Source organism: Corapipo altera, unplaced genomic scaffold (assembly GCF_003945725.1).
Source record: "Corapipo altera isolate COAL_440 unplaced genomic scaffold, ASM394572v1 75, whole genome shotgun sequence".
NCBI classification, from domain to species: Eukaryota; Metazoa; Chordata; class Aves; order Passeriformes; family Pipridae; genus Corapipo; species Corapipo altera.
In genome coordinates, this window is record NW_020884887.1 from 15,165,047 (window position 1) to 15,177,885 (window position 12,839).

Below are 12,839 nucleotides of genomic sequence, written 5' to 3' on the forward strand. Positions count from 1 at the left end.
GGGCGGTGCCGGGGCGGTGCTGGGGCGGGGCGGCCCGAGCACCTCCGCGCCCGCCGCCGCAGGTGCCGCCGCCTGCGAGCGCCGCGGGCCCGTCCGGCAGCAGCACCTGTGGGGCGGGATGGCGGAGCTCGCCCTGAGCGCGGAGGCGGTGCTGGGCTTCCTGCGGGAGCGCGGCGGGCGGGTGCGCAACGCCGAGCTGGTGAGCGCCTTCCGGCCGCTGCTGGAGCCCGCGGGGGCCGGGGAGGCGGCGGAGGGGCGCGCGGAGCGGCGGGAGCGGTTCAAGGCGGCGGTGAACGCCGTGGCCACGGTGAAGGACATCGACGGCGCCAAGTTCGTGGTGCTGCGGCGGGAGCTGCGCGCGGCCCCGCCTGCGGGGGGCGCGGTGCTGCCGGGGGGCGATGCCGGCCCGGCCCCGGTGTCTGTCCCTGACCCCGGCCCGGTGCCGCTCCCTGACCCCGGCCCGGGGTCTGTCCCTGACCCTGGCTCGGTGCCTGTCCCTGACCCCGGCCCGGGGCCCGGCCCCGCCGGGACGCCCCCCGAGGAGCCGCCGGGTCCGCGGGCGGTGTCGGAGCTGCGGGGCCTGTTCCAGGGCGGCGGCGGGGGGGTGCCCCTGCCCGGCGGCGCGGGGGGGGCCCGGCGGGAGCCGCCCCCCAAGCCCTGCATGCTGCCCGTGCGATGCGTGCCCGTCCCCGCGCCCGGGCCGCCCGGGGAGCCTCCGGCAGCGCCGCCCGAGCCTCGGGCAGCCCCGTCGGAGCCGCCCGCAGCCCTGTCCCCGCCGCCCCTGGAGGACGAGGCCGGGTCCCGCTCCCCGGGGCTGCGGCGGGGGCCCAAGGCCCACCGGGGCAGCGAGGAGACCGTGGTGCCGCTGGAGCAGGCGGAGCACCAGTGGCTGGTGCTGGCGGCCGGTGGGCAGTGGACCCAGCAGCTCCACGGGCTCCTGCTGGGCGATGCCAGCCTAGCGGCTCGCAGGGACTTCGTGTCCGGCTTCACCGCCCTGCACTGGGCCGCCAAGAGCGGCAACTGCGACATGGTGACCAACATCATCCGGGCGGCCGAGAAGGGGGGGGCCCGGGTCAACGTGGATGCCCGGTCGCACGGCGGGTACACGGCCCTGCACCTCGCCGCCATCCACGGCCAGGAGAAGATCATCACCATGCTGGTCTACAGCTACCACGCCAACACCGACCTGAGGGACTACAGCGGGAAGAAGGCGCACCAGTACCTGAGGGAAGGGACCTCCCTCGCGATCAGGCGCCTGCTGGGGGACCCCAGCCTCTCCCAAAACATGGAGCACTCCGTGCCCATCAAGAAGTCCACAAAGCTTGCAGCTTCAATCTTGAGCTCCACTAGCACCTTCCTGGGGGTCATATCCGATGACATGGCTTTCTACGATCTCACCAAGGGTTTAAGGAAGCCCTCGACTTTAAACAAGCTTCTGGCTGCCACTACGGGCCCGAGGAGGAAGCCAAAGACCAGAGGGGGCTTCCCTTCATATTCCTCCCTCTCCGAGGTGATGGAGGAGGAGGAGGAGGTCGTCGTGAAACGCAGACCAGTTTCTGAGCTGTTCTTTGGCCACTAACCTCTGCCTTACTGTGATCAAAATTGTTCAGTAACGTGGCTGCTGTCTCAGTTTTCTCTCGCAGAAGCAGTTTGGATTTCTTCTCTCCGTGTGTGTCATTTTGGATGTTTGACTAAATGGTTGATACGGTCTGGATCCAAAGTCCACAGGATGGAAACCCAGCTCCAGATGCCTGTGGGAAGGGAGCTGCCAGGAAGCGCTGTACATGCTGTCTGGACCATCGTGCAGAGGCACTGGGGGAGACCACAGACTTAATGCTTGAAAAACTAAAACAACCTCTGTGTGTGTAGACAGGTGAATATGCTCGAGGTACAGCCACCTTGATGTGTGTTCCTGGGTTGGAGAGCAGAAGAGAGGTGAAGGATTGCGTATTTTACACTGTGAACAGCAAGCTGGTAGCTGGCTACTTTAACAGGGCTTGTTATCTAGCAGGCTTAAATTATCAGAGGAAAGATACATAGTTTTCTATGATGTTTCTGATTATTTTGGTAGAAGAAGAGGGATATTTCTATTTACAAAAATTGTGTACTTTTTCAAAACAAAGTTTCTCACTATCAGAAATACTAACAACAATCTCAGTTGTTGCCTTATGCATTTCTTTAGATGAACAACTTAACTTAAAGAAAACAGAACCCAACCTTCAGCACTCAAGTCACCATGACTTGTCTACCTCAGTTTGGAAGCTTGGTTGGCGTTTTAATTTTTTTTCTCTTCCTGGAAGAGTTTATGACCAGGTGGTACTAACCACGTCTTGATGATACTGTGAACATTCAAACGTGACTAGAGTTCAATCAACTTAATCTGAATAAAAACCTTGTTGATAGTGAAAAACTGAACTGAAAAGCTGGGAACAGGAACCTGCAGAGTTTCTAAGTAGCCAACTGGAAACAAAGTTGGGCTTGTATGTCTGATTCTTTTTGTTTAAAACTTGGCCTTTGATTTTGACCTATTTACAATAAATGTTTATAAACATTGGGCTTTATGTTATGTTAAGTGTTTCATGACGGAATGTCTGCATGACCTCTTGCAGCGATATTTATCTTCAACAGCATGATTCACTGACCTAAAACTAGTTTGTCTTTTGTATGATTGACATAATTGTTCTATGTATAGAGCTACACGTAGCTCCAAAAAGCATGCTAACTGCAGGTTAAGTAGTATATTTGCAGTGAGATTATTATTTTTTTAATTACCATTTGGTTAAAGGTAATGCAGAGAGGCAGAGCTGTGAACAGAAACTGTCCAGCTCCCGGGGCCAGTCTGCTAAAACAGCATGTTTTCTCTAAAAAATGTGACTAGAGACCTGTATAATTCTGAGGTGATGAAGGTGAGAACAGTGCAGTGCTGGCTCTGCTCTGCAGCCCCATCAGGGGTTTTGGTTTCCACACAGAAACACTTGTTTGCATGCTTTACCTTTCTGTCCCAGTCAGTGACTTCAGGAATGTGGGGTTTTTTCCTGCCTTGAATTAAGCCTAGTACTTGTAACTGGCTATAATTGGCTTGTCCCAAATGCTCAGCAAGGAATGTTGTAGGACTGAAGGTGGAGGCACTGCCCTCTTTGCTTTCAAATGCTCTCCCTGAAGTCCCTGGAGTTGGTTGGGAGTGTGATCAGAGCTTGCAGGGAGCTCTGGTGCACCTGTCTAGGAAGAGACTGGATTATTCTGCACCGGTCTGCTTCTGTATTGAACTAATTAAGTTGTTAAGCAAAGGTTAATGATCAAGCACCTCATGACTTCTATATCTGGAGTAGGGTTTAAAAAAATAAAATCCAATTTGCTGTGTAGCTGTTGGTGTGACTGTTGGCCAGCGTGGTCCCTGGAAGCCTTGATTTGTGCTGCACCGTGTCAGCTCAGAGTTCCACGTAGAAAAGGGCTCTGTTTTAAAGTGTCTTTCTAAGTGTATGGACATGAAACACTTTTTTTCTGTATTTCCTGGAACACAGAAGTGTGTGTGTGCAGTCCTGTTACCTCTGAGGCACTGGCAGGGCTGGTGCTGCCTTGGTTAAAGTGTTTGTTTCTGTGGGAATTGCAAACACTCTCCAGTTTGCCTCGATCTTACGGGGAAGTTTGTTCACTGGTTATGGCTGTGGGCTTGATACCTGTTCAAACAACATCACTGAACTTTTAGTGCTCCCTCTGAATAAAGCTTACCTGAGCTGGAGGCAGGGTTCAAGGATTGAGTGTTTTGTGTTTAAAAAAGCCCAGCTGACTAACCTGTAAAGTGTGCTTGTGACTTCATCTCCAGGAAAGTCGGGAGGAGGTTTCATTGCTCCTGTGTTGTTCTGTCAAAGAAGTCATAGTTGAGATAAGGCTTCATTACAATGTGTATCATCAAGGAAATTCTGCACTACTCCTTCCTCAGAGGCATTGTGGGATGAGCTGGTGTGATAGGACAATGCCCAGCAGCAAGAGCCCTCCCAGCAGTGCCAGGGAGTGCCCCAGGCTTGGCAGGAGCCTTGGGACACAAAGGTGGGGCACTCCACAGTCGGTGCTGTGGGTGGGGTGGGCTGGGCTCAGGCTCTGCCAACAAGTTTGTGCTGTGACTCAGCTCATTCCTCTTCCTTGTTGAGCAGATGAAGGAAAAGATAATCTCTAGGCAGGCTGGGATTAGAATACCCAGAGCAGTACAACTTCAGGTGTAGACAGGTACTGGGAGGTATCGAGAAGGCACTGCTGTAATCTTAAAAATATATATAGTGCCTTTGGTTTGAAGTAAAACCAGTCTGTCAGCCTGGCTGGGTTTTGCTTTCCTGTGCTGTCCTTTACACTGTGGAAGGGACTCTGCAGGATGATCAGTGATCGTGGGAGTGTTTTCCTGCCAGAGACTGAGGCCAGGACTGTTTTATGAATCCCTCAGCTTGACTGATTCTCCTTAATTTCTCTGTCAAGCCCAAGCCTGGCTGAACACAGTGGAATTTTCACCTGAGTGAATGAGAGCTGTGGAGTTTAGCCAGGATGCTTTCACAGGGAACAGCTGAGGGAGGACTGTGGCCCCCTCAGCAGCCTGGCCTGGGGCAGGGGCTGTGCCACAGTGTGCCATGGGCTGGGCATGCAGCCTTCTGAACCCCTGGCACAGCCCAGAGCTGGGAGCTGCCTTCCACATCATCAAAGCTAATAGCAGGAAAGGTAAAAACAAAATAACCTGAGCACCCTGAGCTCTGCTTCTGCCCTGTGGAGAGGTTTTAGTGGTGGGGAGGGGTGGCAGCTTCGGGAGGCTGGCAATGGAAGGCACAGATAAGGCACAGGAGCTCAGGTTGCATTTTGCCTTGGTTACTACCCTGCCTACTTGCCACGTCTCAGTTTTCCTGCTATAAAATGGAGATAATCACCTTGGTCACTTCTTTAAAGCACAGTCAGTGCTGCTACTCCAACTGAAATCAAGATAAGGTTTTTAGAGCTGGAGGCAGCACGAGCAGTGTCATTCAGTGGAGTGCCTACACAAATAAAACCGATTTAGTTCAGCAGCACTGGAGATCAGCAGAACTAATGTTTGTCTGACCCTGGCTCAGTCTGCTAGGGATCACTTGGTTTGTCTGTTCCTCAGACATTTTGTTCTGACGAGTATCAGCTCACAAACCTGCTCTGAGGAGCTCTGCAAACAAACCTCAAGCTGTGATTCTGCACAGAGGGGCAGACTTTGACCTCCTGGATGTGTTTGAGCAGTGTGAGGCAGCATGGTCCTTATCAGGCTCACAGAGATTTCTGGCCATCTCCATTTCCTGTGAGTGCTGCAAGAAGCACCTGGACTGGGAAAGCCCTGGGAAACGCTCCTGCACTGCAGAGGAGTCTGAATGAGGTTTCAGCTTCATCACAAACCCAAGGTCCAGTGGCAGAATTGCTGGGTAACTCCAACAGACCAACAGGAGCTGCAGCCACAAGCTGGAGGTGGAGGAGGCCTCCCAAGAGTCCCCTGGTTCTCCAGTGCTCATCCCTTGCTCCCACTCCTTGTGTCTCACCATGACCTACATTCCTTGGATGCATTTGTCTCCTGATTTGCATATTAATCTGAGTAAAATGGCAACATGGCAGTTTTTGCTCTTTCCAGTCATTTGTGCTATTGTGGGACCCCCAAATTAAGAGGTTGTTAACGGGAACTTGGCCAGAGTGTAGCTTGGGCATGAACAGCCTGGTGTTTGTTTGCTGCAGGGGGAGAACGGGGTCAGAGCAGGACAACACAGATCAAAAACTCTGCCTCCTAATGAGGAACATTTCTATTCCAGTTCCAAGGTTTGTTTCACTAATTTATAAGACAAAGCAAGTCATTAAGTACATCAAACCCTTATACTGTGTGTTAACCCCAAACCAGGCAAAATAGATCCATACTGTCAATATTAGCACAGCTTTAGTATGTCTTCTTCCCCTTCTGGGAGGAAGAAAAGAGAGATGTGCACAACAAAAATGATGCTGCCAGTGTTCAGCTTTCCCTTCCTTGGTAGGAATTCTGCTCTGTGTTTGCCCCAGTTAGTGTTATTCCTTTTCTTTATCTGAGAGCACAAGTTTCCAGCCAAACCCAAACCACCATTTCCCAAGAGAAAAATCATCCATCCCCATCACTTTGAGACCCTCCAGACAAGATAAGAGCCCAGCTGAGAAGCACAACAAGTACTGTGGACTCACTGCTGACACAAACCAAATAACCTTCATTTCCACAGAGTGGAACACGAGTCCCAAAATGCACAAGCCTTTGACATGAGGTTGTACTGGGATGCCAGGCCCTGCCCAGGTGCCTTCAGGCTCCCTGGTTGTCCTCACCCAGTGCCTCCTGCATGAGGCAGATGGTCACAGCATCAGACTCACCCCTACACACAACGACAAGCTGCAGTGGTACAGACACACCTGCTCACCATGGGCTTTCTGTTGTACTTTCTTCCATCCCTCTCCCACAGGAGTTTCCCCCTTGGCAGCAAAACAGGACAGCTCCACTCCGGGCAGGGTCAGCCCTGGCTGGAGCAGCTCGTGCCTCCCCAGCAGCCCCTGTGGCCCTGCAGGACACTCACCTTGTGCTCAGGAGGGAGCAGCTGCACCCCAGACAAGGGTCCTGCAGGCACCAGCCGTCGCACTGGGAGCTGTCACAGGGATCTCGGGAGGAATTGTTTCACAAGTAGTTCCCATTTGAGGGAGTTTGGGATGTTCTTTGCTCTTCCACCATGTGCTGAGCCCATTAGAAAGACCTCTGGCTCTTCATGCACATATTTAGAAGTGTCTCTTATTCTCTAAATCAAGACTATTTGTGCAGCCCATATTCTCTCTCTGTGGATTTATCTCTGGGATGACTCAGCTTCAAGGCTCATGTGGTATTTTAGAGTCTCTCTGATAACCTTTAATGCCTCTCTTTGTTTAGCAGTGAAATTCATGTGCTGCTTCTGGAGAGCCTTTTGTGAACCCCAGAGGTCGCATGATTCCTACAGGCTGATTATTCTTTAATGTCTACGTGGGCTCCCTTCAGGCACAGATTAGTTTTGCAATTCTGCTCTGAGTTTATTTTTAAAAATTATTCCAACGGTTGCCATGAATTCCCAAAGCAGAGAGAACATCTTTTTACTTATTAAATGCAGCTCTCACAAGCACCAAATAGATCTTTTGCAGAGTACATTTGCATTAACTCCTACAGCCCTCCATTCCTTAATTAGTTCTACATGCAAAAGTTCCTCAGCATAACACGCCAGTGAAGAAAAATGAGACTGGGGCTTAAAACAAAATAATTAAGATCCTTCAATTTAGTGCCCAAGAGGCTGAAACAGCGGCTCCTGATCCAGCAGTGACTCTCAAACATTGCAGTGGGTGTTAAATGAAATTCTAAAATGTCTAAAACCTTTTCAATTGCTGCCAAGACAGATGGGCAGGATGTGCTCTGCTTCCACTGACCGCTCCTCCACCCCACACCGGTGCCCCAGCTCCTGCTCTGCCTCAGGCCATACAAGTCATGTCCTTATCCCAAACCAGGCCCAGCTTCTTCTGCCCAGCAGAACAGAAGCTGCTGCCGTTCTTCCCCCACTGTGCCCGTGTGTGGGTGGCCAAAGGAGCTGCAGAGATCTCCTGGAATCCCACCAGCCTTCCCCACCACGGGGAGATCCGGGCTCCTGCATTTTGCCTGTGCCACCTCTTCCTTCTCCTCAGCACTCCTCTTTGGCTCTTCCCTGGGTGTAGCTGTCATCAGTTCACCCCTCAGCTCACCCAGGGCTCAGGTAGCAGTGCTCAGGTGCTGGGTCACGGTACCTCCTACCTGGCCTGTTCAAGTATCAGCTCACAGGCTGCAACAGGACCCTGCAGGGCTGGGCAGCAGCGGGGATTCCCTGCCTGCTCTCCCAGAGGGTCAGGAGCCAGGCAGCTCCTCCATTCCTCACATTCCCCAGCTCACACACACCTGACTTTGCTCACACCCAAGTAGCTCAGCAGGTCTCAGCACCGGGGAGTTGCCAAGGCCCAGAAGCCCCTGGAAGCCAAGAGCTGCCCAGGGCCCTGGGTAGAGGTAACTCAGTGTCACTGCTGCACAGGTCACCCATGGGAGACTGGTGAGGAGGAGTATGAACAGTAACAATGTACAAGCACTGCACAGGGTTTCATTTCCAAAATCCTTACATTTGCAAGACTTACTTCCCCAGGAAGACCACCAGTTACTGCTACTTACAGTTCATGTCTTACATTTGTCTTCTGATGGTAAAGGGTCAGAAAAACCTGTCTGGAGCAGTGTGAGATCACAGTGTTGTAACTCAAAGATGCTCTGTGTTTCTGACCATCTTGGCTTCTAAACCACATGGCTTGAAGTTGGGAAAAAGCTACCACAAACAATGGTTATTGGTATGGGGATATAATCAGCGCTCTAAATACCAAACCTTCAGCAAAAGGCAGTAGGATTCAAAAGCAGGCACTCTTACCCTGTGTAAAACTGGCTGAGCCACAGGACCACTCAACATCTCCATCACTGGGACAGAGTCCTGCCAGCCCCACAAACAAGTTCAGTTTGTAAGTCCTACATGGAGAAGAAATTTTAAGTGAATAATGTAAACTGATGTGAACACAAGAAGATCAGGCAGGGGATGTGGACACCACCTGCCTGACGTGGTCCTGTCTCCCAGCAGCCAAGAGAAGAGCACTGGCCTCCCTACAGGGGGTTTGTGGCCAGCACAGGTCTCCGTGCTGCTGAAGGGACATGCAGCCCACCCTTAGGAACAGGCTGGTCTTTATCCTGCAGGCAATGACTGCAATATTGAGCAACCAAGGAGTGTTTCACCAGTCCCAGAGGTGCCCAGGGCTGCTCCTCACCATTCATCTGGGAGCAGGTAAATCACTATTTGCACATCAGACTGTGATTTTAGAAGCCACATGTGAGTATGCTGGTGTGCCAGGCACATGGCTGCAGCCCAGAGTGAACTATCACCATCACCCTCGTCATAAATCAGTAACAAACCATCAGGATCAGTGGAACCCACCTGACAACCCAGATCTGCCCCTGCTTCACAAAGGGGGTCTCTGCTTGCCAGCAAAGAGGTTCTGGTGCCATCACTGTGTCCATTTTCCACTTTGCCTGGAATTCACAGTTCTAACAGAGTAACAGGGAGTAAAGAGATGTGAACTGTTTGAAAGCAGGGTACAAGTTATTTCTAACGTTGCTCTTTGAAGCATACCTGTGAATGCTGGCGTGGAAGGAGCAGCAGTCACCCTCCCATGACACCAACCCCCAAAAAGAGATGAGAAGCTAAACAGGGTAAGTCTGTTCTTTCCCTTAAAGGCAAGCTCTAGCTTCAATTACTCAACATTTATTTCCAATCAGGTGTTTTTCCCTCAACTAAGAATAATAAGAATGAACTGCACCTTTGAGTCAGGCTTCTCAAACCATGCAAACAGCTCATTTAACATCGCTCATATTTTTTAAAATTCTCCACTGACTCTGTTAGCATCACTTCTGTTATTTTAAAGACCATTTTCAAAAGGCAGCTTTCAGATTTATGTATTGAAAGCCTGTCTTTAGGGCCTTCTGAGAACCACTGAGCAGATCTACTCACAAGATCTACAGTGTCTGGCCATTTTCCCCCAGCTATTAAGGCAATCACCACAGCACACATGGCAGCTTGGTCTCTGTGCTCCTGGAGTTCTTGTGCCCAGTGAAATGCAATTCCAAAGGATAAGATGCCTCAGGAACAGCTTCTGTCAGTGGTGATGATACTTACTGTAGTCAGGACACACACCACTAGTAAAACATTTCTTAGTAAAGCCCAACATCCTGGGACAATGATCATCTATTCTGGCTCTGGAAGAAACCTGAGTTCAATTAGTGGCTGCCTTATTCATGGTCTAGGTATGTAGCTCAGATGGAATATTGTTCTCTCTGAATACTTACAAACAAGCAAAACACACTCAGATTTTAAATACAGCAACATCACTGGTCTGACTCAACACAGCATTTGTTTAAAAGATGTTTGCCAAGGGATTTATATAAAGTCTCTCTGAAACCAAATAACCTCCCCCAGGGCTCCCACCTGCCCCACGCTGCAGCAGAGCTCTTCCCCCTCATCCAGGCTTCCTGTGCACGCTGACAACTGAAAACTACCCAAAAACAACCTCCTGAAGGTGCTGCTTAAAAAACAAGCACTTCAAAAGCACAGCAAGGACTTTGCAAATGACTGTGCAGGAATAAGCTCAGAGTTTATGATTCCCAAAGCTCTTCATGTGAGCTGGCTCCATCATGGACTGGCTCTTTGATGTCAGTGAGGACCACCCTTCTTCTGACCTCCTCTGAACAGCCCACTGGGATTGCACAGAGCCAGGAAAGACTCAGGGATGGCAACTGCCAAGAAAGGAAGTAATTATTTTCTTGCATTGCAGTGTATTTTTCCTGTATCACACACCTGAACAGCAGAAGTGAGTGCAGGAGTTTCACCCACATGGTCCATAACATTTCCTAGGGCTCTGTGCAATCCCCCACTCAAATCTGAGCACCCACATTGCTTTTCATTTCAAACATTCAACCCACCCACTGGAGGCAAATATTTGTATGGTTCTTTTATTGAGATTGTGTCAATCTGGGAATAGATGGACAGACAACAAGAAGGGTAAATACACACACCAAGTTAATAGGAGCAACACATCCTATCAGTCATGTCCCCAAGGCAGATTGCTGCCCACTGTGAGACACTGTCAGCTGGCCTGTCCAAGTGGGATACATGTCCAGGGTGTGCCTGGAGCATCCCCAGAGCATCTGAGCACCTGCCAGGGCTGTGGCACCAGCAGGGTTGGAAGAACTCACCCCGTGAGCCCTGAGCCATGGGCACCTGTGGGTTTCCAGGGCCAGGTCACCAACACCAGGGTCTGGGGCGGGCGTTAGAGGGGGAGACTTTGCTCAAGAGTTTCTAATTGTTCTTCGAAAAACTTAATCTGCTCTTCGAGGTCCTTCTGTTCGATCAGCAAGGAGATCTTGGCTTGAACAAAGTGTCGATAGTCCTGGAGCTGCTGCTCTGTCAGGTACTTGGCCAGGATTCCAGAGACCACCCGTTCCCTGCGATCCAGGTTCTCCTTCAGGTCCTTTGCGTCCTCCCGCTGCCGAGACAGGAGCTTGTGCCGCTGGCTCAGCGAGTGCTGCAGAGTGAGAGAACAGAGCAGCACCCTGTGAGGACTCAGCATTCCTGGCAGGCTCTAGTTCTTCATTTGGAAGCCACAGTTGATTTAATTTAATTACTTCCTCTTGTGGGCTTTGTGTTCCACTTGAGTTTTTTCTCGATTGAATTACTCGTTCTTGTGGCTTGTAAGGTAAAGACATGGTAAACCCCAGCAAGGCTCACTTCTTCCATGCTGCCCTCAGGAAAAAAAATCAATATACTTAACCTTCTGGGCATTTTAAAGCATCCTGTAGCCATCTTCATTCAATTAGAAGCTCTTTAAGGCACATGTCTTTGTATTTTGTGCGTTGCATGTGGCCAGAGTGCCAATGACATATTGAAAAGATAGAGTGGCTTCTATTAAAAGGTATGTGCAATAAAATAACTGTGATGTAGAGAGTAACTGTTCATCAAAGGCTTGTTAACAAACCCACAAGAGTCAGGCCTTGCTTGTTCTACAGGATTTTTATACCTTTCACATTTAGCAAAGTCTCTTTCAGCTGCAATGATTGTTACTGCTGGAAAATGTCCCATTTCAGGACAGTGTCCATAAATCCAGCACAGATCAATCATTACTACTGACACCCTAAAAACAGAGTCAAAGATAGAGACTGCTGGTTTTGCTGCCATCAGGGCAAATGCAGTGAGCAGGAGATGGTTGTGAAAATGATGGCACATAACCAAGTCTTTAAGGGGCATGTTATTCAAATGTTTGAATAAATGATTTAAATGTATTTCCTATGAAGAGTATAAATATAACACTAGAGACACAACACCCTCCCTGCCAACCACAAAGCCAAAGTCTGGATGAAATGCTGCTCAAAATTATTCACATTAACACAACTGACATTTTGGGGGTGGTAAATCCTACTCTCCATGTCACACTGCATGGAAGGACCTTTTCAGTGCAGTTCTGCTGGTGAACTATGATGAACCTCCAGAGCTACAGGTCAGCAGCAGCACAGCTCCAGAAAAATCCCAGTTTTTGTAGCTCTGTGCTTTTCCAATTTCCAAATGAGAGATAACAGCAGGTATGGTGTTAATAAAAACATGTGTAAAAGCAATAAGGACAGCAGGGAAGCATCACTCCTGGGATAAAATTGGCTTGTCTTCTCTAGCAAAAAGGAGACTTTTCAAACTTGAAAAGATTTCCTGGTGACATGAGACAATTCCTCATTTTCCAGCAAAGATGAGTTAAACTACAGGGCATTTTATCTCAAGTTATGAACACATCCTGCTCTCCAGAACAAGCCCATTAAGTGAAGTATGTTTTCAAAGGCAGTAATTACTGCAGTGAAATTTCCAGTGGAGAAAAACAAACACACAAAAAGCCCTGTGAAGCCCAGGTTTGGGGCTACTCCTCAGGGAGCAACCCGAGGGTACAGAGGCCACCTCTGTGGCCTGGGCCCTTGCAGGGTTCTGCTGTTGCCCCCCATCCCCTCTGCAGAGCTCCCTGGGCACTCCTGTGCTCCAGCACTGAGCCCTGGCAGCAGACCTGCTGCACTCAATGGGAACACAGCCCTGCCATGGCACAGACACTGCCTGGGACAGGCTGGGTGGGACAGTTCAGCAGGAGCTCAGGGAGCTGTCAGACAAATGAAGTGAGCACAGCCTGCCCCAGAGAGAAGGGAACCCACCAACCCAGACACCTGCTGGTCCCCACTCACC

General features: G+C 50.4%; 2 protein-coding genes across 3 annotated transcripts in view; one reads left to right on the top strand and one right to left on the bottom strand.

Annotated features, from left to right (window-relative positions):
- Positions 1 to 60: 60 nt before the first annotated feature.
- Positions 61 to 3,362, top strand: SOWAHA (sosondowah ankyrin repeat domain family member A). The gene has a single exon (XM_027643343.1). The coding sequence runs from the start codon at positions 119 to 121 to the stop codon at positions 1,577 to 1,579; it is 1,461 nt and encodes a 486-aa protein (XP_027499144.1). The 5' UTR covers positions 61 to 118; the 3' UTR covers positions 1,580 to 3,362.
- Positions 3,363 to 9,149: 5,787 nt separating this feature from the next.
- The window catches only part of SHROOM1 (shroom family member 1), a 19,581-nt gene continuing 15,891 nt past the window's right edge, over positions 9,150 to 12,839 (bottom strand). For both annotated transcript variants that reach the window (XM_027643342.1, XM_027643341.1), the window contains one exon: positions 9,150 to 11,151. In XM_027643342.1, coding sequence (XP_027499143.1) covers positions 10,897 to 11,151 — 255 coding nt within the window. In that variant the 3' untranslated portion in view covers positions 9,150 to 10,896. The remainder of the gene's footprint in view (positions 11,152 to 12,839) is intronic.

Excerpts from the sequence above, each read along its gene's own strand:
- SOWAHA (XM_027643343.1), top strand. The coding sequence starts at position 119 with ATGGCGGAGCTCGCCCTGAGCGCGGAGGCGGTGCTGGGCTTCCTGCGG.